Source organism: Protopterus annectens, chromosome 9.part0 (assembly GCF_019279795.1).
Source record: "Protopterus annectens isolate FY-2018-M chromosome 9.part0, PAN1.0, whole genome shotgun sequence".
NCBI lineage: Eukaryota > Metazoa > Chordata > Ceratodontiformes > Protopteridae > Protopterus > Protopterus annectens.
In genome coordinates this window covers 1,270,193,300-1,270,220,059 of record NC_056743.1, presented here as the reverse complement: position 1 = coordinate 1,270,220,059, position 26,760 = coordinate 1,270,193,300, and the positions used below count along the sequence as shown (strand labels likewise).

Genomic DNA, 26,760 nt, shown 5'->3' with positions numbered 1-26,760 from the left:
TCAGAGCCTATTCTAACTGCTACTGACATTAAGTGCAATGTATTTACCTCTGTGAATGGAATTAGGATTTGGAAACACTGGAGTGTCAGTGTCAATCTGGGTACAGGTATGCTCACCCAATGCAACCATCATTTGCTGCTAAATCTACCTAGAGCAGACTGAGCAAAATGATTTAGGTGTATTTGTGCTCTGAAGAACAGTGTTTGTGTGTTGTATACAGTGTTCCATGTATGCTTTTTGACAACGTTTTAATATTCTGTGCCAAGTATGCTCTTGGTTTTCACCACACGAGCTGTGTCCACTTTGTTGAGAGCTGTGTTTAAGGTCATATTTATCGTTATCTGATGTCATTCTTCACTTTATTTGATAATGTACACCTTGTGTGGTGTTGTGTCTTCCTATATTCTGTTGTGCAGTATTTACCTACATTTAGGTAAATAATCATTCTCTCATGCTCTACTTTTCCTCTGTTTAGTGGAATGCGTCTTGTAGAGCAGTATGTCTGTGTGTTTGTCTGTCTCATGCATTCTCAATTACATCCACTGCTCTGAATCCATGAATTCCTTAGGAGTCCAGCTATCATTTAGCTGTTGTCAATGTTTCATGTGCACTATTGCTTGCTTTTATCAAACAGCAGCAAAAAACTTTGTTTATTGACATATATGTTTGCTCTTCTGACATGGAGTTTGATACCTTCTTGGTTTGTGTTACATGCCACAACAACTGATATATATTATTGTTCTGAAACTGGCATATGTACCGTAACCTTTGCAGTGGGTGCTTATGTCAGAAAGTGTTTGCACTGTGGTCGGTGCACTGTTTGCTTGTGCTTAATGATACGTGTGCCATATGTAAGGGTTTGTTTTCTTGTGTTTGGTGACAGGCATATTATGCCTGGTATCATATTCACCTATGTATAGTACCTTGAGCACTACTTCTGAATAAGTGTGCATTCTCTTACCATATTCATTCACTGGAATTCTACATCTGCTGCCATATTTACTTCTGTTGCAATGCACAATATGGTTGGTGTAGTTTATCCAGGTTTGATGACCTATGCATTAGTCTGACACCAGTATTGCTTTTGTTTGGTATCATCTGCAATTGCCTGTAATTGATGACTTACATAATACCTGGTACCATGTACTTCAGTGTTGATGTCATATTTGTTTATAGTTGATATATGCATACCCTTAGGTGGTACCATATATGCAGTTGGTGTGTACCTTTTTCACCATTCTTAATACCATATGTACCAATTATTGTCAGCATGGCTAAAGTACTTGACATTATCTTTGCCCTCTGTGACACTGTATGTATCATGTCTTCCAAATGGCATAGTATTGGTACCATGTACTGGTACCAGTTTCATCTGATTGTAAATGTCATCTGCTTCCACATCTATATGTATATGTATATATCTGTCTATTTATCTATTTAGCCATCTATCTATCTATGTCTTCAGTATTTTGATGAGTACTTTTGTGCCTCTTTTTACAGTATCTCAGGGTTAACCATAGTGCAGTGGTTCTATACCCATGTATCCTACTTGACCCATTCCTTTTCCTGGGAGGGGGACAAGATTCAGCTACTACAGAAGCAATGTAGCCATACGCCTTCACCTGTATTGCACATTCCAGGGTTTATTATGCAGTGACTGTAACCACGAGGCAGACTTGGTCTTGAGTCTGTATTTATTGCAAGGTACCTACATCTACCCCTCCCTCACATTATGATGTTCTTGGTAGAATTCCTTGGGACATCATTGGGAGTAAAGAACATCACCTTTCATCCTCAGGGAGGGTAACTGGAGTCACAGGTATACACCTTGACTTATGACATTGTGACAGCCCTTGTGCTGCCCATATTTAATGTAATGTGCATTGACTTTAGGGTGGTAATCGCTTATACTTGTTAACATATTTGTTATGTACAGTATTGTGGTGGCTGTCATTTCTAAGTTCTTGTGCTTTGTGATTTGTTTCATATTAAGTATTTTAAGCACCATGTCTTCTTCCTGATGTTATCTTTTTTGATATCGTACTGACCAGATTTGATTTCATATGCAGTATTCCTTATGTTTACCATGCTTATAATAATAATTTCTGCCATGACTAGTGTCATTTCTGAGGATACATATTATTGCCTGCCATGTTTGATACCATGTATTCCTTTTTCTTTCACCAAGGCACTGTTTCACATTTGAGTGTGCCTTGCAGCCCACTTGGATCTGTGGCTGTTTTGTGTTATTCCCTTCCAAATGGCATGGCACTGCATTAATTGTCCAAATAAGTATCAGTGGGTAACTATGTAAGTCTGCTCTTTAATTTAACAGCATTTTACTCTAACTTGAAACATCTGTGAGATTCAGATCCTGATTTTTAAGCTTATTTTAATTTTCAAATGCACCAGTGTTGAATACATGGTAGCATACTTAATATATAGAGAGATTCACACATCCATACATTTAGTAACTCAATGAGATTATCTGCCAGGTATCAGAAAACTAAAGTGTTACAAAACCTGAATATCCTAAAATACATACATGTTGATATATGGTGTTGTAATGTGAAATGCACTCCATGTTAAGATTTACTTCAGTAGGGAATTCTAAATCTCTCTTTTCCATTTTTTTCAGAAGTTTGGCAAAAAAAGATAATTGAAACATCTCCAGACTTTAACTTTGTACCACTTAGTACCAACAGTAGTAGTTGCTGCATACATTTAAAAAAGCAATCTCTTCTGCTCCTTAAGTGGTGAAATACAGCAGATAATGACTTGCATGCACCATTTGCAATTACAAAAGTAACTGTCTACTGATGTTCAGTTTCAAAACTGATTTGTACATTCAAGAAAGCTGAATATCTCTGGTTTGTGCTACTGTGCTAAACTATAAAGCATTACCACCATACCACATTTTTAACCAACATGCTTTGTAATAGGAGCTTATGGGGCTGGGGCACTCTTAGGAATTCTAACACCTGTTTGGCTGTTTATAGAACCAGTGTGTTGGTACATTTTGGTGAAGTCTTTGCTTTTCTTGATGATGATGAATGGCGAGAATCACTTGCTTTTGTTCATTGATGGTTGTAACATGTCACTGCTGCCGTTACAGCAGGGGACCGTAGCTTTTGCTTTTATTATTAAACATCCTTTGGTAGACAGAAAAAGAAAAAAAAATCAGCCCTGCTGTCAAAATGGAATTGACCTGATAGTGAAAACAAAGCATTGATTTGGGATGAAAAAAGTCATTGTACTGCTTTAAATTCCTCTCGTTTTTGACTGTCATAGAATTTTTCACAGACATTTTCTGTAGTTTTTTTCTAATATGCCACCCCACCCTTTGCATTAGCCCCTCCCTTGTCTGTTTGATCTACCATTTTTCCATAGTACAGTTTATCTACTTGCCAGAAAAATAGTTATAAAAATGTATTTTCTTCTTGAGTTCCAGCTCCAAATAAACTTGGAATTCAGGAGACAACTCCTGTAACGCTTTGTGGTGTAGGGAGTTGTATGTTTTTTTTTGTTTTGTATAAAATATTCATAAATGTTTCTTTTGTTGATGATGTGGGAAAGTACACTGGGAAGGGAGTACACTGCGCCTGTAGACTTGATCCTGCGACTGCAGCTCTTACAAGTAAAGATGTACTGGTCAAAGGTCTAAGATTCCTATATAACATTCTCAAATAGCTGCATGGAGTTCATAATGTTTTCATCCTGCAAAAAAAAAAACACAGAAGAATGCATAGTTAGTCCACACTTTAACATCTGCTCAATGTTTCTGCATAACAGCTTTGGTCTTGCTTGATTGGCAGTCTAGCCTGACAATTGTTAGGTCTTGTAGCATGATTAATAGCTTGGTCTGACAGACTTGCCTTGCAGATCCTATCAACATTTTTGTATTGAGAAGTAAAGGTGCTACTGTTCAGGAATAAATATCATCCACTGTAGTTCTGAAAGACAAAAGAAGCAATATATACAGTTCCAGTATGGCTAGAACAACAGGCAGCTGACTACTGTATTAAATACTGAAAATGTCAACGGCAGAGTTGAGGAAGACATTTACTGAAGGCATCTTTGTGTAGCTAAGGGACTGACATTTAATGATGAAGTATTTTGAATTCCATAGTTGCTTAGGGGCAAGGGATTTTATGTTGTTCTTCGGCTGTCCTTTGTCAAATTTCTTAGAAATGATTTAAAAAGTTCACCAATATCCATAAAGCTTTGGATTATCAAAGCAATATCTATATTTACTTTTTCTCAAGGTATAACAGGTTATCCTGGATCAACTGAAATACAACCTCATGAGCAAGGATAGTACCAGATAATCATAAAATTAATCCACCATGAACGTGTTGCTATCACGGAAACATTTAATAGTTCTTTAGAGTTAAAACCAGGTAAAAACACATTGACTTAGCACTTTCTCTCTATCATATTCTTAGAGCATTATCAGAGTAACAAGTAGACTGAATTGTCCCATTTTTAAAGAGTTTTCATTGCGTGCTTCATTATTAATTGCCTAACACCTAGTCAGTTATAAAACCTTAAGTAAATGTGCATATAAAATACTTTGTCATACTCAAACAAAAAAATAAGAAATTTTAAAAATGTAAACAATATACTTAAATAAATGTCTTTAAAGTTAAATACACAATCAAGTCAACTAAATTTGTGTAGTTCTTTTTTTAACGCAATAGCAATAGAACAATAATTGTTAATGCCCGGATGTTCCATGGCATTAAACCTAAGTTGCCATAGTGTTTTTTTCTCCTCCAATAGAGTTTTAAAATCACCCCCTCTCTCATTAGGAATTATTTTGTCGAATACAGAAAGTAACAGAAAGTAAAAACTTCTTAAAGTTAGCACAAGTCAAACCCTGACAATATAGTAAATTGCTAGTTTTCTGTTCTTTATATCCCCAGTGTGTTCTGCGATCCTTTCTTTTAATTTTCGTGTAGTTTTACCTACATAGAAAGCAGGACATACTGTGCATAATGCAACATATACCACCATCTTTGAGCTGCAGTTACACCATCCTGGGCACTGGATAGTTCTGTTGTACCCATGTATAGTAACACGTGAGCCATAATTTATATATCTGCAGTACCTACACATGCCGCATTTTACCATTTTAGATTTGTAACCCATCAGTTGTTTGTTACTTTTTTGTTCAAGTAGCCCTTTGAGATTATTACCTCAACTATAAACTATACATGGCTCCATCCCTAATAAATTCTTCATCTCAGTGGGTAGAATTATATCCCAACATTTATTAAATACCATTTTTATTGAAACAGCATCCTGGTTAAATGGTAAAACCATAACATTGATCTAAACCCTTGATGGACTAGAACTAAATGTTGTGCCCTTTTCTGTCAACAATATAGGTGTGTACCTGCTCCGTCATTTTTTCATCACTTCTTTTCTAATTTTTGCTAAAAGTTTGACTGGGTACCCTCTATCTTTAAATACTCCAATCAAAAACTCCATTTCAACTGTAAACCTTTCGTTGTCACTCACCAACCTAGAAACCTATACCATTTGCCCTTTAACACGTTTCTTTTGATGGGTTGGGTGACAACTGTTATAATGTAACAAGGTGTTGGAATAAGTCTTTTTCCTAAAAATAGTTCAACCCACCTTCTTATTGTCTATCTGTTTATATAACAGTATATCCAAAAATATTACGTCCTCAGTTTCACCCTTGTAGGTAAATTTCAAAAAGTCAGTCGTATTACGTATAAGTAAGTTATTTAGGGCATAGTATCTCTTAGATATAGATAGGAATAGAGTAAAGATTAGTGTAGATGTTTTCTGCATTTATTTGAGACTGCTCTGCAAAGCTGTTTTAAAATATTTCCTGTGATTCTGAACTCTGTAGTTATTATGTTGTTCGAGTATTGTCTTGTTCTTTTATTATTTATTATTACATATATTTAAACCTTTTAATTGTGGTTGGTTTGTTTAGAGATATGTAAGCTCTCAGAGTACTTGCATATGTATTTGGTGACACTGTACAGGCAACTCCTAAATAGCCTTACTCTTGGTCAAGCAACCATTTGGATTAATAGTAACATTACACAGTAAGATTGGGCATCCTTTGGTAAGGGCCTTAAAAGTAGTTGATAAGTAGTGGCTGATGGCAGCTGGTACTACCTTATTATCTGGGCAGAAGGGGGCATAGCTAGTGAACCTATGTCAGCCTTTCCCATGTGTGTGTTTGTGTATAAATCAAATCTCAAAGTGTGTGTGTGTGTGTGTGTGTGTGTGTGTGTGTGTGTGTGTGTGTGTGTGTGAGCTACTTGGGCAGGGACATGAAGCATTGGTTGGACAGAAAGGGTGCTGGAGGTTTTGGCTTGGCCACTCAGCTGAGATCTCAACCCTATAGCTGTGCCAGTGGGGAGTCTTATTGGGAATCTGGAGAAAGAGAGAGAAACCAGCCCCCAGACTGACTGTGATCTCTGTGTGCTCTTAAGGGAAATTGTACTTTACTGTGTGTATACTTGTCATCCTCCCAATGTGTACATCCCTCAGTGATGCTAGTGGTGAGGACTGAGGCTCCTTGATTACTGGGCCAGTGCAGGGGCGTCACATATTAATTGTTTGGCAGTGGTGGGATACCCACATCACATATTAATTGGGTGACAGTGGTGAGATAGCCCGCATCACATATTAATTGACTTGTAGTGGTGTGAATATTGAATTCCTATAGCCTGTGTACAATGGTCACTGAAGGTGTTTGTACTCTTAATCAGCCACTCAGTGAACATCCAGAGTTCATATCACAATTGTTTTATTATTTTTTTTTTGTTAGCTTAGTTAGTTAAGGAGAGCAGGAAAGCATGTCAGCAGAGGAGTACTGCAAGTTGACAAGGAGCCAGTTGGCTGAGATGTGCCAGGACTGGTGCATGTCAACCTGACTAAAGCAGACATGATTACAGCTTTAGTCACAGGTGCATCACAGAACAGCAACCAGGAGGATATTCAGACTGGCCATAAAGATGGACAACTCTCAGAAAATGGACAGCTCAACCTTTCCACAGCGGACTTAAAAATCTGTCTGAAGTTAAAGAGACTTGAGCTAGAGGCCAAGCATTTGGAAACAGAGGCAGCTGAAAGACTGTGGCATCTAGAGACTGAGGAAAATGAGAAACTTTAATGTCTGAAGACTGAGGAAAATGAAAAAATGTGACACCTGGAAGCTGAGGAGAAGGAGAGGCAGAGGCAACATGAAAAGGAGATGCTGACTCTTCTCCAGTCATGGAGGTAATGGGGAAGGGAGTAACCGAACCCCAGAAGCAACAAAGGTCAGTAAATTTCTTCCACAATTTACAGAGGGGATAATTTTGATAGTTTCATTCATATGTTTGAGAGGGTATGTAAACAGTATAATGTTGACCAAGGGCTCAGGGTATGGTTCCTGAACCCCCTTACTCCATGGTAAAGCTGTAATTTCTAAACTTTCTTATACTGATTGCTTAAATTATAATACAGTCAAAACATGTTTGCTAGAATGTTTTAAGTTAACACCTGAAGTTTATAGGAAAAGGTTTATTGAGCATAGACGCAAGACAGAGGAAAGCATGTGTGAATATGTTGCTGAACTAAGCACTTATTTTTATAGGTGGGTGAGTGGATGTCAGGTTACCACTTTTGAAGGGCTGGCAGACCTTTTGGTGAGGGAACAAGCCCTTAGCATTTTACCTAAGGATTTGAGAATATGGTTAGCTGATAGGCAATGCACTACTGCAGATGAGTTGGAGGAAGAAGGGAGACCTATACCTAGCAAGCAGGCCATCACTGCACAGGAAAGGGACAGTGAGTGTTGCTCATGGGTCTAAGGGAACATATGGTGGGCAGCCCAGACTGCCCCAACAGAGTCTGCCAGTAGGAGTGGAAGCCACTAGTCCAGGTACATGTTCAGGACCAAGGGTTAAATATTTTAAATGCAACCAGTGGGGGCATGTAGCATATAGATGTCCATGGAGGCAAGGTGGGGAGCAAAAAGTGATAGAGCCAGTAAGTGGGAATGACAAAATGCCAACAGTAGGTTGTCTTGAGACAACAAGGGTACCAAATTACCACAAGAGGTTATAACCTATCTTAGTGAATGGGAAAGAGGCCATGGCTAAGAGAGACACAGCCTCTGACCTAACCATTGTGAAGCCTGCAATGGTTACAGAGAGGCACTACTTGCTTGGGAAGTCTACTCCAGCCATTCCAAACACCTTTGGCTATGGTTCACCTTGACTGGGAGGGTGGAAAAGGAAGCAAGCAAGTAGGTGTGTTTGAGGATATCCCTGAATGATTTTGATAATGCAGTACCATGTGTTCATGCAGTTACATGTGGGTCTGGTAGCCTGGGGAGACCCAAACAGATGCACACTTGCAGCTAGGACTGGTGAGGTGGTTACTTCAGGGAGGGAGCTACCCTGTAGCAGTGAGACTGAAGATGAGCCACAGCTGCTTGTGGGTACTGATGTTCCCTTGGACAGAGTGACTGCAAGGGCAGAGGTGAATAGTAGTACCCAGGCTATTAGTGAGGCACCACTATCAAAGAATACCAGACTTCCTGTGGAAGGGGAGCTGGGAAGGGTTACTAAGAGAGAGAGTTGAGACAGGCTCAGCTGTCAGACCCTACATTACAAGACCTGAGGGAGGTAGCTAGTGAGGCACTTGATTCTTAAGGGAAGGAATCTGTATATTGGGACAAAGGGTTACTGTATAGAGAGTGGACCCCTAAGAGAGGGCTAGAGGGCGAGAGAATACAGCAGTTGGTAGTTCCCAGAGCTTAACATTTGGCACTTCTAGCCATAGCCCATGATATTCCCTTTGCAGGTAATATGGGCATAAAACGTACAAAGAGACGTATTATGCAGAACTTCTATTGGCCTGGGATTTCCAGAGATATAACTGGGTACTGCAGGATCTGTGAGTAGTACCAAAAGGTAGGCAAGGCAGGAGACGAGGTGAAAGCTCATTTGATGCCTTTGCCTGTGATTGAGGAGCCATTTCAGAGGGTAGCTATGGATATTGTGGGGCCTCTAATTACCCCAAGTTCCACAGGGAAAAGTATATCCTAGTGGTAGTAGATTATGCTACCAGATACCCTGAGGCAGTGGCTCTGTCCTCCATTGAGGCAGAAAAGGTGGCAAATGCTTTGTTACAGATTTTCAGCAGGGTAGGTTTTCCAAAAGAAATACTGACTGACAGAGGTGCCAATGTCATATCAGACATGCAGGCTTGTTTGTGGAAGTACTGTTGGGTGAAGCACCTAAAGACCACCCCCTACCATCCCCAGACTAATGGTCTTGTACCGAGGCTAAACTCTACACTCAAGTCCATGCTACAGGCATTTTCAGAGCAGTTTAAGAGAGAGTGGGACAAATATTTGCCCCATCTGTTTTTTTGCTTACATAGAGGTACCACAGGAATCCACAGGTTTTTCATCCTTTGAGTTGCTCTGTGGGCATAGGGTAGGGGACCTCTAGATTTGATTTGAGATGAATGGGAGCATGAGTGTGAATCCCACAAGGAGTTTGTTGAGCGTATGTCCTAAACCTCAGGACAAAGCTCAGGGAACTCATGGGTTGTCCCAGGAGAATCTGGCAGAGGCCCAACAGCAGAAAAAGGTCTGGTATAACAGGAATGCGCGAGGTAGAGAGTATGCTCTAGGGCAACAGGTAATGATTCTCATTCCTGTCAGTCACAACAAGCTGCAGGCAGCTTGGGAGGGACCCTACAAGGTGGTAAGGAAGGTCAGTGATATTAACTATATGGTAGAACTGCTAGGCAGGAGGCAGGGTCACAAATTGTTCCATGTTAACATGATGAAACCTTACTATGACAGGGAGGCCCTTGTTCTAAGTATTTGCAGTACAAGCAGGAGGAGTCTGAGGGGGATCTTTTGCTACAGGCAGCCAGCCAGGAAAATCCCAAATTACTATGTTAGAGCCTAGGGTTGCAGGCATATGATGGGACAGTGCAGAATGGTACTAGTTTCAGCAGTGCCAAGGCAGCAGGAATCTCAAGACAGGGCATGGGGTAAGGTATTCTCAGATAGACTCAACCCTCTCAAGCAATGTTTCTCAAGGGTCACTTGAAAAACTAGCTTGAGTTTTCGGGGAGGGGAGAAATGTGACCCCAAGGAAATACTGCCAGTCCGGCTATCTGGAATTTTGTAAATAATTATATGTCACTTGAAAATATTAATATGATTTGTATGGAAATGTGACACTGCCAGCCCAGCTATCTGGAATTTTGTAAATAATCATATGTCTTTTGCGAATAGTAATACGATTCATATACTTGTCCTACAAATGTAAGAGAACTGTATGTTATGTTAGTGCACCCTACTGAAAAAGAACAGAAATGTATATAAACTATATACCCGTGCAAATGTATGTTTTAATAGTAGAAGCTGGAACATATAGAGTTAACTTGCAAAACTTCAAGAAAATAAGTTGGAATCAAAGTTATGATTGTGTTTCAGTGCAGCAAGCAGACAAAATGTCTGGAGCTAGAAGTTTTCTACTGTCTTGAAAGTAATTTTAATTACTAGGTTTAACATGTAAAGTGCTTTATTGCTTCCTAGCAGCTCAGTTGCACATCTGAGAGATATGTACTTCTCACACAGAAATTATAAAACCTTGTTGGTATCTGTTAGCCTGGGAACTGAAGGTGGGTGACAGAGTGACGTCATCCAGGCTAATCTAGCAGTAATATGTGATAATAATTTAAGAACTCTCTCAGAGAGTTAGAGGGTGCATTTTGTGTCTTGTCTTGGACCTGGGAAAGAACATCCACTCATCTGCATTTGCCTTGCTCTGTAAGTAAGTTATGTAGGGCATATTATCTCTTAAGATATAGATAGGAATATAGTAAAGATTAGTTTAGATGTTTTCTGTATTTATTTGAGACTGTCCTGCAATGGTGTTTTAAAATATTTCCTGTGATTCTGAAATCTGTAGTTACTGTGTTGAGTATTGTTCTTTTATTATTTATTATTAAATATGTTAAAACCTTTTAATTGTGGCTGGTTTGTTCAGAGATATTTAAGCTCTCAGAGTACTTGCATAGGGTGACACTGTACAGGCCACCCCTAAATAGCCTTGCTCTTGGTTAGACTACCATTAGGATTAATAGTAACATTACACATTAAGATTGGGCACCCTTTGGTAAGGGCCTTAAAAGTAGTTGATAAGTAGTGGGTGGTGGCAGATGGTACTAACCTATAGTCTGGGCAGAAGGGGGCATAGCTGGTAAACCTGTGCCAGCCTTTCCCAGTTGTGTGTTTGTGTACAAATCAAATCAAAGTGTGTGTGAGTTAGCTACTTGGGCAGGAACACTAAGCATTGGTTGGACAGAGAGGGTGCTGGAGGTTTTGGCTTGGCCATTCAGCTAAGAACTCAAACCTATAGCTGTGCCAGTGGGGAGTCTTATTGGGGAATCTGGAGAAAGAGAGAGAAACCAGTCCCCAGACTGACAGTGATATCTGTGTGCTCTTAAGGGAAATTGTACTTTACTGTGTGTGTACTTGTCATCTTCCCAATGTGTATGCCCCTCACTGGTGCTAGTGGTGAGGACTGAGGCTCCTTGATTACTGGGCCAGTGCATGGGCATCACATAAAGACTAGATTTGCAGTCCTTGTACTAAATTATATATGTAAAATCTTGAAAGAATTAAAAAAAATATGCAAAAAAGAATAAATGTTTTTTCAGTTTTAAATCACAAAGACAGGCTACAAAATTTTGTTTATATTCTTTAGTTTATCACAGACTTTGGGATGACTTGATATTAGATGATGCAGCTTTTGAATTTGGCTGCCTAGCTCTTCAGGCATCAGTTTATCATAAGTAGATGAACTGAACCTTGAATAAGAATGATATAAATAATAAATGGTTTATTCAGATAGTAGAACTCTATTAGAATAGTTGACCTACTTGTGAGCCAGCAAAAGTGGTATAGAGGATTAAAGCCCTCACTACAGCCCAGATGACCTGATGGTGCTGGGATTGGAGTATGGATGTGCCCATCCTGGGGGACAGTGGGGTGTAGCCAACTGTATATAGATTACAACACTGTCATGGCTAGGATGTCAACGAGAACACATAGCACTCTCATATCTGTCTGAATAACACCCCACAAAGACAGCCTAAACAAAGTAAGGAATGAGCTTTATCTGATTGGGGAATACTAGGGTTTGCATGCATGGGTGTAAACATCACCTGTCAAAAAAAAAGTTACCTATTTGTATTATAACTTCAAGTAATATTAATGAAGTTAAGACAAGTAAAGATCAATTTTTTTTATAAAATGCTTTACAGTGTCGGATTGCAGGTGAGCATTATGGTATTCTGTCCTTTGCCTGTAGATTATATGAAGTAATTATTAATGATGTGCTCCTATTTGCACTGAGAATCTTAAATTAAGCTGTGATGAGAATATTCCTGTAGTGCAGAAATCACTTGCTGTTAGGCTGAGACAGTGGCAGCTGGACTGCTTGACTCCCTGGATAACAGACATTTAGGGGTCACCACTGATACTCCAAGAAAGAATTTGCAGAGTTTAGCTGGCTGTTACATGAGAATGATCTGTCTTCAGGTTGAGCCCTACTTGGATACATGTTAGATTTTATATGTGGCTTGAGTACTATAACCATTTTGGCAATGGATAGCTGTGCACTGCTTGCACCAGTCACTGTGCATAATACAAAGTGAGATATTCTATCAGCAAAGAAGGGCATGTTACTAGGCCTTGATGGTTTTCCTGTTAAGCTCTATGACATATCTGAGGAGGATTTTGTTTTGCAGTTTAGAATTTTAGCCATCTCTTTTTTTTTTGCTGAGAGGGAAATTCCACCATTCTGGAGCTTAGCCATGACCCCAATAATATTAAAAGATGGAAAGGACTCCTTTCTATATTCCTTCATCTAAGTGTTAAACTAAAATTATACATTTTTCATGTCCCTATTGGCATAGAGGTTAACAGTACTTATTTCATTCATGATCAGCTTATGATCAGTGATGTTTTATCATGGAGAGACAAAAACTGCCATTTGGTAATACAATTAAAAAAATGTACTATTGCAACAGGCCTCAGTAAGGAGAATCCTTATGATGGAGGTAAGCCTTGACATGGAGTAAGCATTCAGTGGAGTCCACTAGGATTATTTCTTAAACATTGTATGTACCTTTCATTTCCTTATTCAGTTTTGGACATTCTATCAGAGATTTACCTAAGCCCCCCACCACACACTGTAATTATGATCAGCATTATACTGTGCATATTGTATATACAACACCTGAGTGTACTTTTCTCTATTGTAACTTTATTGCTCTTTTTCTGTATTGATTTTATGTCTCAATATTTTGCACGCTGTGTATTATAGTACTTACATTAATTGTGCCAAGATTGTATGTCAACTTTTAATTTAGTATTGCTACAGTTACTGCCGTTGAGGCCTGTGTTTTATATATATATATATATATATATATATATATATATATATATTTTCTTTAAATTCTTGAATTAACGTTATGTCGACTTGCAAAACAGCGAGATGACTTCAGTGAGAATTTAAATGAACTAAGTTGCAGAACAGCATATTTAGCCTCCAGGAAACTAACCACTTGGCCAACATGGTGAACTTTGCCCTTTTCTCCACTGTAGTGTGATCTTGGAGTTTGTATATTTAGTTTGGGGGTGTGGGGTGCAAAGCCCCCTACTTTGGTGGGTTTAATTTGCTTTGGTGTTTATTTTAGTTATTGGTGGCCAAGTGGTTAGTTTCTTGGATGCGAAATACGCCATTCCGGGAGTTTGTTCATTTAAATATTCGCTGATGTCGTCTTGCTGTTATGTGAGTCAATGTTATGTTACTTCATTGTTATGACATAGATATATATATATATATATATATATATATATATATATATATATATATATATCTGTGTGTATGTGTGTGTGTGTGTGTCTGTTGAGTTTGCTTAACTAATCCAGAAATAGATGTTCCTGAATTATTTGATATTTTGCAATACTTTGGTCACATTTTGGGTTATCAATTGAATTTCACCGAAATAAAGGCATGTGCCATTAAATTCAGTCCTTATCCAAGTTAGAGAGGGCCTATTTGTACTTTTAAGATCCTAAATCTCTTTACTTCTTAGGTATTACCCTGTCAAAGGATTTTGTGTGTATTGTCTCTTTCTTATACCCAAATTAACACCAGTGTAAACTTTTTTTTTTTGTTCAGTGGGACAATGTATTGCTAATGTGTAGCCAAGAATATTAGCTTTGCAAATGTTTATTTTACCTAAAGTTCTTTTATACCTTGCAGACAATTTCTGTAGACCCTCTGGCTTGGTTTCTTAATTCTATGAGACGCCGAATGTTAAGGTTTTTGTGGAGGAGTACAACTCCTGAATGTCTTGGAAAACCTAATTCAGCTGATTTTTAAAAGGTGACCTAGAATTGCCACTTGTTAAGATTGTTGAGATCCACCATAGGCTGCTTTACTGGAACATTTTCGTTTTCTGCATACAGCCTATGATTGTAAGTGGGGGCATTTTTGTTCATCTTTGCTGGGTGATGATTATGGCATTTTTTCATGTTTCACTGACAGGAGCTTAGATCAGAACACGGCTCACTTGCTAGCAGTGCAGATTACTTTTAAACATGACTTATGAGGCTTCAGTAATATGAAATAACAAAGCTGGTTATTGAACTGGTTGGTAGAGTGTTTGTTAGAGTTTCATGCCGTTTTAACTTGGTGATGTAGGCAAAATACCTGATGAGTCTAAGGGAATGGTTGCATACTAACCCACTTTGAAATCATAGGATTTGAGTCAAGGACAGATCATTTTATGAAGTATCTTTGTTGCTGTAAGTGGGCTGAATTTAGGATTTTCAAAGCAAGAACATATGTTGATTAGGTTGAATTGGGCTAGTGTACTCCTTAATCAATATCTATATTGGTTTAAGACAATGTTGGAGGCTCTTGGAAAAGTGGGTCCCAACAGTTATCTAATAAATAGATTTTAAAAGAGGATCAGGTTTAGTGATACTTATGCTACTGAATTGCTATGAAGATCCATGGAAAACACTTCTGGAGATCAGTATTGACCAAAGAAGTTGGGAAAGATTGTGGCTGATGCTACCAAGTTAGAGTTTTTTGCATGGAAATAGCAGCACAAACTATTTATATGCTAGCAAAATTGTCCTTAATCTATCCAGAACCTCATCTCAGTTCTAGATGTAGCTACATGAGATGCAAATAGATTGGTTACATGTAATTTTTGGGCCTGTCTGATTTTATCTGGATTCAAGCAGGGTCTATAAGCCATATGCCAGAGCCTTTGGCAGGCAAGAGTTACACTTACTCCAATATTATTTTTGCTTGGTTGAGAAATGTCAAATACATTGTGACACCATGAAAAAATAATACTTTTATCTCTTCATGCTGGTAAAAACTATTCTTGATGGTAGCTAAAGCATTTAGTTATGGAGCACTTTTTAGCCCTTAGTCCCATGAGAATTAATCATTTAGTGGGAACTGTTTCATTATATTTAAGTAATTAGTTTTAACAATATCAGATGGCTTAGACCTGTGTCATACTGGATTGTAACCAATCTTAGTTTGTGGGATTCCTCTAGGGCAAGACAAATGGTGTCCATTTAGACTTCTTTAAACTAGTGTAATTGGTCTGCATTTATTCTACTCTATAGCTTATTTTGCTTTTATTTACTATTATTAGTTGAGTTTTAGCAGTAACTAAAACAATTCACTCTTTCTGTTCTGTTCTTTGCTATCAGTGTTCGACACACAGCTTTTCATGTAGCAGTCATCTGTCAATTTATATTTTGTGTTATATGAAATGATTTACTGGAGTGCACATAATTAGACTTTTTTGAGATAGGATTTTGGAGAATAAAGGCTACTGTTTTTGTGAGGAAAAAGAAAAAAAAAGAATACTGTCATTCTAATTTTTGATGCATGCTAGCAGGTTATTTTACAGTGATGTAATCTGAAGTGAGAATGATCTTTCACCATACCTCTCAAATATCCAGATTTTTGCATCGTATATTTAGTCTGTTCCTGTTAAAATGTGTAGTTTTCTGGCAAATCATTGAGGACTGAGGTCAGTAAATAATGACTGATATTTGGGTTTCAGACTTCATACCATTCAGAAAATGCATGCTAATTTAAAACTGGTTATTTTATCATCTTTCTAAGTTTATAAGGTGAATTTTTAAAAGTTTTCCCTATTTTTTGTGCCTTTGTTCCTCCATTATTTTTTGCTTTGTCCAGATTTCTTGTACTAAGAGTTTGAGAGGTATTTCTCCAACCCCAAGATTATTAGAAGGCCTATAGAGACTAAGAGCACCACCTTCTTGAAAGCAAAATGAGTGGGTGTTGTGCAGTGTGACTTGAGGGGCATAAGTCTGTATATAGTACTTTGTGGATGAATGAATTTACAGAAAGAAGGTAAGTACATTAATAGGTAAACAGCCAGGCTTCATTACAGACTAGTAGTCATACTTATGAAGGCTTTGTATAATATGATCTGTAGCCTCTTTGTATAACTTCCTATTTGCAGTAAATAGATCGGAGTGGCATATTCAACTTCAGGATTAAGATTTTTTTCTTGCAAATGTCTGGCCTCAATTATCTTGATCTTAGGCAAAATTTAGCTGACTAGATACTGATGACCCAGTTTATATGGTATGTAAAGGGCAATATCAAATCCATCCAAATTCCAAGATGTTTAGTCAAATGAATGTACAACCAATCAGAACAGTTAGGGTTATTAATGTAGCTAGAGCTAGATCCCCTAACTAGTGCAAAGTACCTAGCAGTTTAATTTCAATCTTAGCTGTGTTTGTATCAGGTTGCACATAGGAAAATCACTTTTGGATTTTGAGGAAGTCATCTTGGAGATGAGAATGAATTTGAGTATATAAGATATAGTTTGAAGTAGGACCGAACCATCAGCATAAAAGGTCATAAAATGACTGGACAGACTTAGGATGACACAAACGGAGCAAGAAGGGAGAAGGATCAACAATGGATCACTGAGGGACCCCATTAGTAATAACTTTGGTGGAGTAGATATTGCCCAGCTTGATTATGACATAACTGTTGGAATGAAAATTGTGAAAGGAAAGCATGGGACTTTCACCAAAGCCAATATTTCCAGATGTTGTATTAACTTGATGGTAGATGGAGTTGAAGGCCTTTTGCAGGTCAAAAATTGAAGTACACTGGTCATCAATCCCCAATCCATATTACAGAGAGATCTGTTGGTGGCTTTCATTAGGGCTGTGAAAATACTGTGGCCATAGTGAGAGCCATATTTTCTTCTTGGAAGGATATTTGTTGTACTGTAATCCTGACAACTGTCTGTAGACATTTTTCTGTAGAGGTTTACTATATGTGGGATGAGATGATTGGTAGGAATTATTCATGGTTATCAAATTTGGGTAACTTGGGTACAGACATTAAACTGTCTTGTTCCCAGTGAATTTATACCATGGGAATAAAAATGTCAGTGGCATAAGCTAGTGGAATGCCTAGATAAAGTGCTCTTATATGCAGAAGTTTTGGATTAATGAGTTATTCTGTAATTAGTCATTGTTTGGAATGTGCTTTATTATTTTATTTATGTTTGTTTACCATCAGATGTCATGGCTGGGTGGAGTTTGCTGGACGAACGTAACTGTCAGTGATCCTCTTGTTGGACATCATCTGGGTATGACAGCCCTGTGCTTCTTATGCTTAGTCAAACACTGCTTGTCCTGTGCTGATGAGGTCATAACAAGGCTGAAATATGCATATCCACAGCTAGTGGGGTTTGGCTTTATTGGCCTGAAATTGTCCATTAAAACGACGAAACAAGTCATGGGCATTCAGAATCGCCAATTAGCTGAAACACCTGGTGTTCATAAGGGTCATTTGCATATATCCCATGGGCCTCTGATTCAAGAGGTTTGAGAGGTCATTCATTGGAAGTTCCAGCTTGGCTGGAGTTTTCATTTAGTTTTTACAGATTGTTTTTTCTGTGTGACCTTCTCACTCATTGTTTTAACCTGGGAAGAAGTAGGATAAGGGTCCAGGAGTCCCTGGAGAATGATCCTAGCAAAGGCAGTACTTCACCCGTAAAAGGAATACAGTTTGTAATGTTTTATTAAAGTCTTTCAGAGGACTATGTTGTATCTCTGGAATGTTTCTAGAGTTTACCCCTTTCTCATATGCCATCAAATATGCTAAAGCTCTAAGAATGTGACTTGGCACTGCCTGGAATAGATTTACCATGCTGGGTATAAAAAAGGCAATACCAGAAGACAACCACCTTGAAATAGTCTGTTTTGACATGGGTTGTCCCTTCCTTGTCCCATCATAAGAAGCAGACAGCTGAGCTGCTTTCTCTAAAGAACTTTGTTGTTCTACCAAGATAGTAGCTGAGCTGCCTGTGCATGTCTAGTGTATGTAGAAGTCTTTCACCCTGGTTCTGGGGGTCTGGACAGAATACTGTGAGATTGATGGCTTACTTCAAAGTAAGCTCTGAAACAACTTTGTGCATGAGATATTTGTTCTTATTGAGATCCTATAAATCTATGGAAGATCAGAGTTCATCCACAATGAGAACTTGCTCAGATTTTCTTCTTGTAAATATCAGAACAATAAGAAATACAGTTTTCCATGTAAGGAACCTTAAAATTGCCTGATGATTCCATTTCAAAGGGAGATATAGTTAACATTTCCAGCACAAAGGTAAGAGCCCAGAAAAAAATCAGTTATTTTCTTGGAGGTCTAATATGTAAAATCCCTTTAAGAAACTGTTTTACCACAAACAGAGAAGGAAGCAGAGGATTCATTGACAGATGTGCTAAAATGGCTGCATGATATATCTTGACAGATGAATATGAAATGTCAGAGAAAAGTAATTCAAGCAAATATGTTGGCACCATTGGTACATAATCCCTGATGGGATCCTGATTATTGTTAGGCAACAACTAGAAAATCTTTCCCACTTTTAAACATAAGATTTCCTAGTTGCCGGTTTTCTTGCCTCCTTTTGTATCTGTTGCACATCCTCATGAAAAACGGTACTTAAAAGGTATCAAAACTGAATCATCCAGACAGTGAGTGGAAGTTGCTCAAGACATGGGTGTTTCAAAATCTTTTTGACTTGTGTGAGTAGATCTAGTTTATCAGGAAACTTGTGATATTTGCCCTTGGCCAGTTCCATAAGATGGGTGAAACAATCTTACCTGGCTCAAAAGGGAGTCAGTGATTTTTGGAGAGTCTTTCTGAATTTTCTGAACTACCCTGGCTATCAGAGAAAACAGTGGAAATGCATAAGGGCACATCTCAGAACACGGGAATGAAAATGCAGTTTTCCAGGCTTCCTTGTTGGAGCCCTGCAGCAGAATTTGTTAGTTGTCTGTTTCAAAAGGAGGCGAAAAAATCTATTTCAGGTGTTCTGCACAACTGGATCAATTCCTGGAATACCCCCCTTTTCAGCTTCAATTCGAGATTGTCTGTCATGGTCCTGCTCAGCTTGCCTGCTGCTATATTTTCTCTGATGGAATGAAAGACTTTTGGAAGTTTAAGAAATGCTGTAGAGCTACCTCTCAACCCATCTTAGCCAGCCTGCAGAGAGGGTAAGACCTGGTGTCCCCCTGTTTGTTTATTTATCACATCACTGTGGTTTTGTCTGTAATCACCTGAAGATATCCCAGGGACCATAGGTGATGAAGAGATTTCAAGGCATGGATCACAGCCAACATCTCTTTGATATTTATGTGCTTTGGTTAGTCTGAAGAATTCAACAGGCCTTGCACTTTTACCCCTATATTTACTGCTCCCCAAGCAAAATCTGAGGCATCTGTGGATAGTGACTGGCCTGGGGTCTAAGGAGAAAAGTGGAAATCTGGATTTATTTGATGTCTCCAACAATGCAGTTTCTTTTTGACAAAGCCCACATTGGAATTTAAAATTCCACAGGTTGCAGATATTGGTTCCATGTATTTTTTAGATATCATTGAGGTTTTCTCCATGTGTAGCATTGCAAGTGGAATCATTAGAATCATAGATGCCATGAACCCTAGGATCCTGACAAATTCTCTTGCAGAAGTCTGAGAATTGTTGGAAAAGCACAGGAAAGTTTTCAGATAAAGACTTAACCTTCTCCTGATTAAGAAAAGCCCTTTGCTGAGAAGTGTCTAGAAAGTAGCTCAAATATGATGCAGTCAAGGAGGATTTTTGTACATTTATCTGGAATTCCAGATTAGTTATAAGACTTGAAACCCATGTTATGGACTCTTGACACCTGGCAAAAGACTCTTCAAAGCTAAATAAGTCATCTAAATATGGAAAACTGTGAAAGCCATGCACTCTGTGATGGGTATCACTGGGGCTAAACCTTTGTAAATACCCTTGGAACTGTAGATAACCCAAAGGATAATGCAGAGAACTGATAACATTACCCAGACCCAGGGAATCAAAGAAATGTCCTAAAGCTTATGACTGTGATGATAAAATATTCTTTTGATCTAATATTATTATGAAATTCAGAGGAGGAATGAGGTAACAGAGTCTGAGCAGTCGCCATTTTGAATTTTGGCACTTTTACATACAGACTCAGAAAGGAAAGATCTAGAAATGGTCCCCATGAAACCTCTTTCTTTGGAATCTGAGCATTCTGGAATAGAAGCATTTGTCCCTTTGATCTATAGGCACTAATTTTATAACATCTAGAGTGAGCAAGTTTTGCAGAAACTGAGGAAAAAAGCTATTTGGTTTGAAGAGTAAGGGAAGAATTCCCCTGAAGGCAGTCATCTGTATCCAGTGGCAACTGTAACCCTCCTACACAACTTCTAGCACCCAAGAGTTCAAAACAATCTGTTTCCAAAACAGACTATAAAGAACTCATGTCTGGGTCAGATTCAGAAAGATAGGAGCATGAGGGTTGGGGATGGGGGATTGTATGCTAGCACAACCATTCTGCAGATAGACTGTCCCTTTTTATGAAAGGATTCTTGTTTCTTGTTGATCCCCTTCTGTCATCTCTTTGTTTGCTCCCCATATGCCAAGAAGTGGCAGGGGGTGCTTGCTTTTTTTTTTAAAAGGAATAGAGGATTTGGGAGTTTGTAAAGGGGGAGAAGGCTTGAAAATCTTAGATACTCCCTAAATTAACTTCCGTCTTCCATCAAATTATTTGAGGACCAGAGTACCAGAAGGGTTAGTTACTACCTCCTTATTTAAAGCAAAATTCTAAATTTCAGACTTTACTTCATCAGCAAAGATTTGGTTACATACCCAGGTAGGCATAACTCCTCAAATCTTTAACAGTGGCCCTAAACTTAGTATCTGCCCAATTATACACACTTTTCAAAGCATGTTTAGATTGTTGTGAAAGATTAGAAACAATAGGATTCAGAAAGGAGCTACCATCTGAAGAAAGTGTGGCAGAATATTCCCTCAAACATTTGGCACAGACAGAATAAACTTCCACATATGTGCCTGGGAGTTAAGTATTCTATAAGCTAAAGTAGAAGAAGAGAAAATTCTCTAACCGCATATGTCCAACATCTTGCTTTCTTTGTTCATTGGGGGGGGGGGGGGGCGTATCATACTGACAAACGGTCTGGTACTAGCTGGCGGAGAGGTAGAGATGGCAGCTAGGTCAGACCTAAGATGAGAAAAAAACATTTTGAGGCTATTTATAAAGTCTGTATGAATTTTTGGGGACTGAAATTTGGGAGTCAGGATTATTAGAGGCAGCATTAAACACATCCTCCACAGCTGGGCAAAATAGGAGGAATGGGTACAGAATGAGCTATATCTACTTCTGACATATCATAATTATATCCTCATATCAGGGGGAACATTCACTGATCCCCCCCAAAATTATATCATTCATCCTGGAAATTGTCTGAGAAAAAGAAAATTCATCCAGTGGAGGTAATGAGTTTCAAGTTTCCCCAGAAAGTACAGTTGTGAAAGTAAACTTACTATAACAGTAGTTGTTTGAATGATCACTGATGTAGAAGCTTTAGCTATATGGGTTATATTCTGCCAAGGATAAAACAGCCAGCTAGCTTTCACAGCTACAGGGCACCATCCATATGCTCAAACCATCATTCAGCTTGAGCTGAGCTGAATAAATGACAGGTTTGAGTCTCAAGCTGTTCATAGCTTTCATGCTAACAGATACTGGGAGGCTGAGCATTGAAAGGTCAATGCTAGCAACAGCCAAAAATAGGAATTTACACCCTGCCATAAACACACACCAAAAAAAAAAAACCCACAGGGGAAGGAGAGAGGGAGTGGTTACTACAGCACTGATCATTCAAACATCTACTGTTAAGCTAAGTCTACTTACACAACTGTACTATGTTCATTATATTGATCATTGCTGCAGTAGCCTTAGGTATATGAGTAGATTGCCATAGTTTACTACATTTGGGAGGTGGAAAGAGAAGAGTTCAGGAGCTCCTGGAGACTAATCCTAGCAAAGCCTGATCTAGATCTAGACAAGGATCATGCTTATAGTGTTTTGTAAAAGTATGTACAGGGGACCAAGTTGCTGCTTCTAGAATACTTCTAGAATTCAAACCTTTCCTAACAGCCATATACGAAGCCAAGGCCCTGGTAGAGTGGGCCTTTACCCTACCTGAAACAGTTTTGTTGTGGTGAGTATAACAAAAGATAAAAGCCTTAGACAGGTATTTAGAAGTAGTCTGCTTTGGCACAGGTTGTCTCTTTTTGTTACCTTCACTAAAAATGAAAAATTGATTCAAAGATCTGAAAGATTTAGTTCTGTCAAGACAGTACCTGTGGTATGGCGTGTCCCTTCTCCCTCATTTTTAGGTTCAGGAAAGAAACTGGGAAGATGGATAGTTTGGCTTAAAGTCAACTTGGAAACCACTTTAGAAATAAAAGGATTAGTTCTCAGATGCCCTTCTTGTAGAGATCCAAGAAATCAGTAAAACAGTTTGCCATGTTAAGAACCTAAAGTCAGCTAGGATAGCTGGTTCAGATGGAGCAAGTGCTATCTTCTGTAATGCAAAATTAAGATCACAAGGAGGGGCCACTGGTTTTCTTGGAGGCCTCTTATGCAAAACCCCTTTCAAAAACATTTTATATTAGAGAATGCATTGAAAGAGGAAGATGCACTGACAGACGCATTGAAATAGCTAATAAATAAACTTTGAGGGAGGAGTAAAAAAAGGGCCATAGAATACTAACTCACACAAATACTGTAAAACCAGAGAACATCTAGCCCTGCAAAGGAGATATGACCTGGTTCCCCTCTTGCTTTTTATGTACCACATACGGGTTGTATTGTCTGCAACATTCATTTCCTGGGGACCAAAGATGATGCAGAGAGTGTTGAGTGCCTTGAAGAGAGCAAGCATTTCTTTTATATTTATGTGCTTACATATATCCTTAGTGTTCCACACACCTTCAACTTTTATCCCTCTGAAACTACTTCCCAAGCAAAGTCAGAGGCATCTGTGGTAACTGACTACTTTGGAACAGGAAGGGAGAAGGAGAGACCTGGATTTAAGGATGTTTGCTGTGTCCACCAAATGATTTCTTTTCTGAAAAAAAAACAGCACTGGAATTTGAAAGGACAAAGGATGTTATTGCTGGGACCAAAGAGACTTCAGTCTTGCAAGGGGTAACATGAGAATCATAGATGACATGAGACCAAAACTCCTGAGATATTCCCTTTCAGTGACCAAAGTCTATGCGGAAAATCTTTGAAATAGATCTAGATACAGATCTATTTTTTTCTTGTAGAAGAAAAGCTCTTTGAACTGAGGTGTCTAGCTGACACCCCAGAAATGCAATCCTTTTAAAAGGGGTCAAAAAAGACTTTTGAATGTTCTCTTGGAATCCCAGCTTGTGTAGGAGATTTCTCACACAAGTGAGACATTCCAGACACTTTGAAAAAGACTCTGCAAAGATAAGTAAGTCGTCTAAATATGGAAAACGTGGATATCCTATAGTCCTATAGTCTGTAATTAGCTATAACTAGAGCTAGACACTTTGTGAACACACTTGGTGCAGTGGATAGTCCAAACCATAAGGCAGGAAACTGATAATGTGATCCAGACACACACAACCTTAAGAAATGCCTGAAGTCTGGATGAATAGTGATGTGATGATAAGCATCTTTTAAATATAGTGTTACCAACAAACTTGAATGAGGAAGAAGTGGTAACAAGTTGTGAAGTGACAGCATTTTGAACTTGAGCACTATCACAAACAGGTTTTGGAAAGATCCAGAACTGGTTTCCAAGCATTTTCTTTCTTTGGCACTAAAAACATAATTGAATAAAAACATTTTCCCTCCTGGGACGGAAAAACTGTTGCTATCACTCCCTAGGACAGCATGTGATGAAGGAAAGGTAAAAAAAGAGTCTTGTCTGGTGGATGAGAGATTAATCCTTGGAAAGGAGGAATTTCCTCTTACTGCCGACTGTCACCTTGATGAATGATCTTCAGAACCCATTTGTCTAAAATTATCTGCTGCCAAAAAGAAAAGTTGAAATTCAGACTTTCTGGACAGGAAAAGGGTCTGCCAGGGTGGGAGGGAGGAACAAGATACCTTAAATAGTCATTCTGAGTTGCTAGACTGTCATTGGTTTTGGAGGTTCTAGAATTCTTTTTGGAACCCCCTTGCAATTACTTCTTAAATGTCTGTTTACTTGCATTATGTTGAGAGTTGGTTTTTGCCAAAATTGGATGAGTGTTAGATAATCCTTTAATAAAGTTGGAAAAGGAGGGCTAAAAATTGAGATTCCATGAATTAGCTTGCCCTTTTCATCTCATGTTTTGATCACCTCTGCAAATACCTCTCAACCTCCTAGAGTAAGAAATCTGGACAAAGCCATATATAAAAGTGGGATAAAGGTCTCAAAATAGGGACAATCTTTAAATATTCCTCTTACAAATATAGAAAGCTGACAGAATAACAGGTTTTGCATTAGCATTACTTTTCTGAAGGGTATGAAGTCTGAAACTCAAATGTCTGTCATTATTTTCTAACGTCAGCCTTTAATGATTTCCCACAAGTTTGCCAGAAAACCACAATTTTATGAAAAAATAACCACAAATATGAGGCAATAAATCTGGACATTCTGGGAAAATCTGTACAGCTGAGAGGTATACCTCTGCAACAGATGGGCGGAAATCTAAATCTTTAGCCAAAGGAGAATTTAAAATCTCATTTTTAACATCATCTTGGAAGTTCTGAGCATTCAGCCAGGTAAGCCTCCTAAAAACAATACCAGTGGCCATAGCCCTGGAAGAAGTGTCAACTGAGTTATACATTCTTTTAACACTGAGTAGTGACTTCTACAAAAGAAGAAACTAAATTATTTAAAGCAGGTTTTTCCTCAAATGAAAAAAAATGCAGACAAAATATTCCTCATACTTTCACAATTAAAGTGAACACACAACAAACGAGGAGCCACCAAGCTGGACAAACGATTCTTTAAGTCGTGCACCAAACCACTATTTTATTACCTGCAAAGTCTGACTTCTATAGATCTTCCATTTTAGTTCTGAGACTTCTGTACGTTTGACTCTTGTTCACTGGTTAGCTGCCTTTTCTAGCTCTGAATACCCTTCATCTTCTTCCAACCCAGTTTTGAAAAGTAAGCAGGTACTGTTTTGTAGAGTGTAGTGCTTTGCTTTGCAGCACTCTTGAGTCAGGAGTTTTGTCTACCGGCAGACTGCAGCTCTTCTCTGAGTCTGAAATCTGAGGAGAAAACCCTCCATCTGTTAATTCAACTTCCTGTCAAGATTCAGAATCTTGAATCGCTTTTGGAAAAAGGAGTCCCTCTTTCTTTTACTAGAAGCCACCTTATAAGAAGCCTGAATTAAACCATGAGACAGACTGAGTAGATTACTCCTGTTCAAAAACATTTGAGGAGGAGTAGAAACGTTCAGTTTTCTGCTTCTTTTTGACAGGAAAAATGAGGCCAACTGGGTTACTAGTGGCAGCAGCAGCTTCCCCAGGAATGGGCACAGCATACTGATAAAACAGTGAAACCTTCCCTGTTCCCTATCCCAGGACCAACAGGAGTGGCTTTCCCTTGTCCACTGAGGGGACCCCAAAAGCCACAAAAACATGGCTAAACCCCTGTCCATAGTGGTTGTAGGTGCTTCCACCAGAGGCATCCAGGGCAAAAGATGAGTGGTTTGAGGTACAACTAATGGCCACAGCAGCCACCCACCTGTGATTGAGGCAAACTGGTACCCTGCTGTGGTGGCAAAGGCTGTTTGCTTAGCTTTTTCTTTTAGTAGCTAGAAGAATGACTGACCATGAGACTAACAGATTGTTCCATGGTCAAGCCAAAAATGGTGCCTCTTTCCCAAGGAAGATAAGCAGCGAATGCCAGTAAAGATTTAAAGTCTTTAAAAGTCACTTTTTTCACAGTAAAAAGCACTTAAGACATTTTACCAGCCCCTAAAAGTTAAATAAACACAATTTCTCCACAGAAAAAAGTTTTTTAAATACCTTAAACAACATTTAAATGACAGGAAAAGACAGCACTTTTTTTAAAAAGTATAATAAAGTTTTGTGACAGTCCATTAAAACACAAAGTATTAGCTTTAAAATAACTTTGCTGAACATAACAGTGCTAGTAAACAAAACAGTTTTTAAGTCAAAGTTTTTTTTTCCCAAAAAGGAACATATCTACCTAGCAAACAACAGCACATCTGACTTTCAATCCTA

The 26,760-nt window shown here is 38.6% G+C and overlaps 1 protein-coding gene across 1 annotated transcript in view; it reads right to left on the bottom strand.

Moving 5' to 3' along the window:
- Positions 1-2,374: 2,374 nt before the first annotated feature.
- The window catches only part of KCNIP3 (potassium voltage-gated channel interacting protein 3), a 1,359,129-nt gene continuing 1,334,743 nt past the window's right edge, over positions 2,375-26,760 (bottom strand). Inside the window, exon 8 of the mRNA XM_044084193.1 lies at positions 2,375-3,717. Within this exon, the coding sequence (XP_043940128.1) occupies positions 3,670-3,717 (48 nt within the window). The 3' untranslated portion in view covers positions 2,375-3,669. The remainder of the gene's footprint in view (positions 3,718-26,760) is intronic.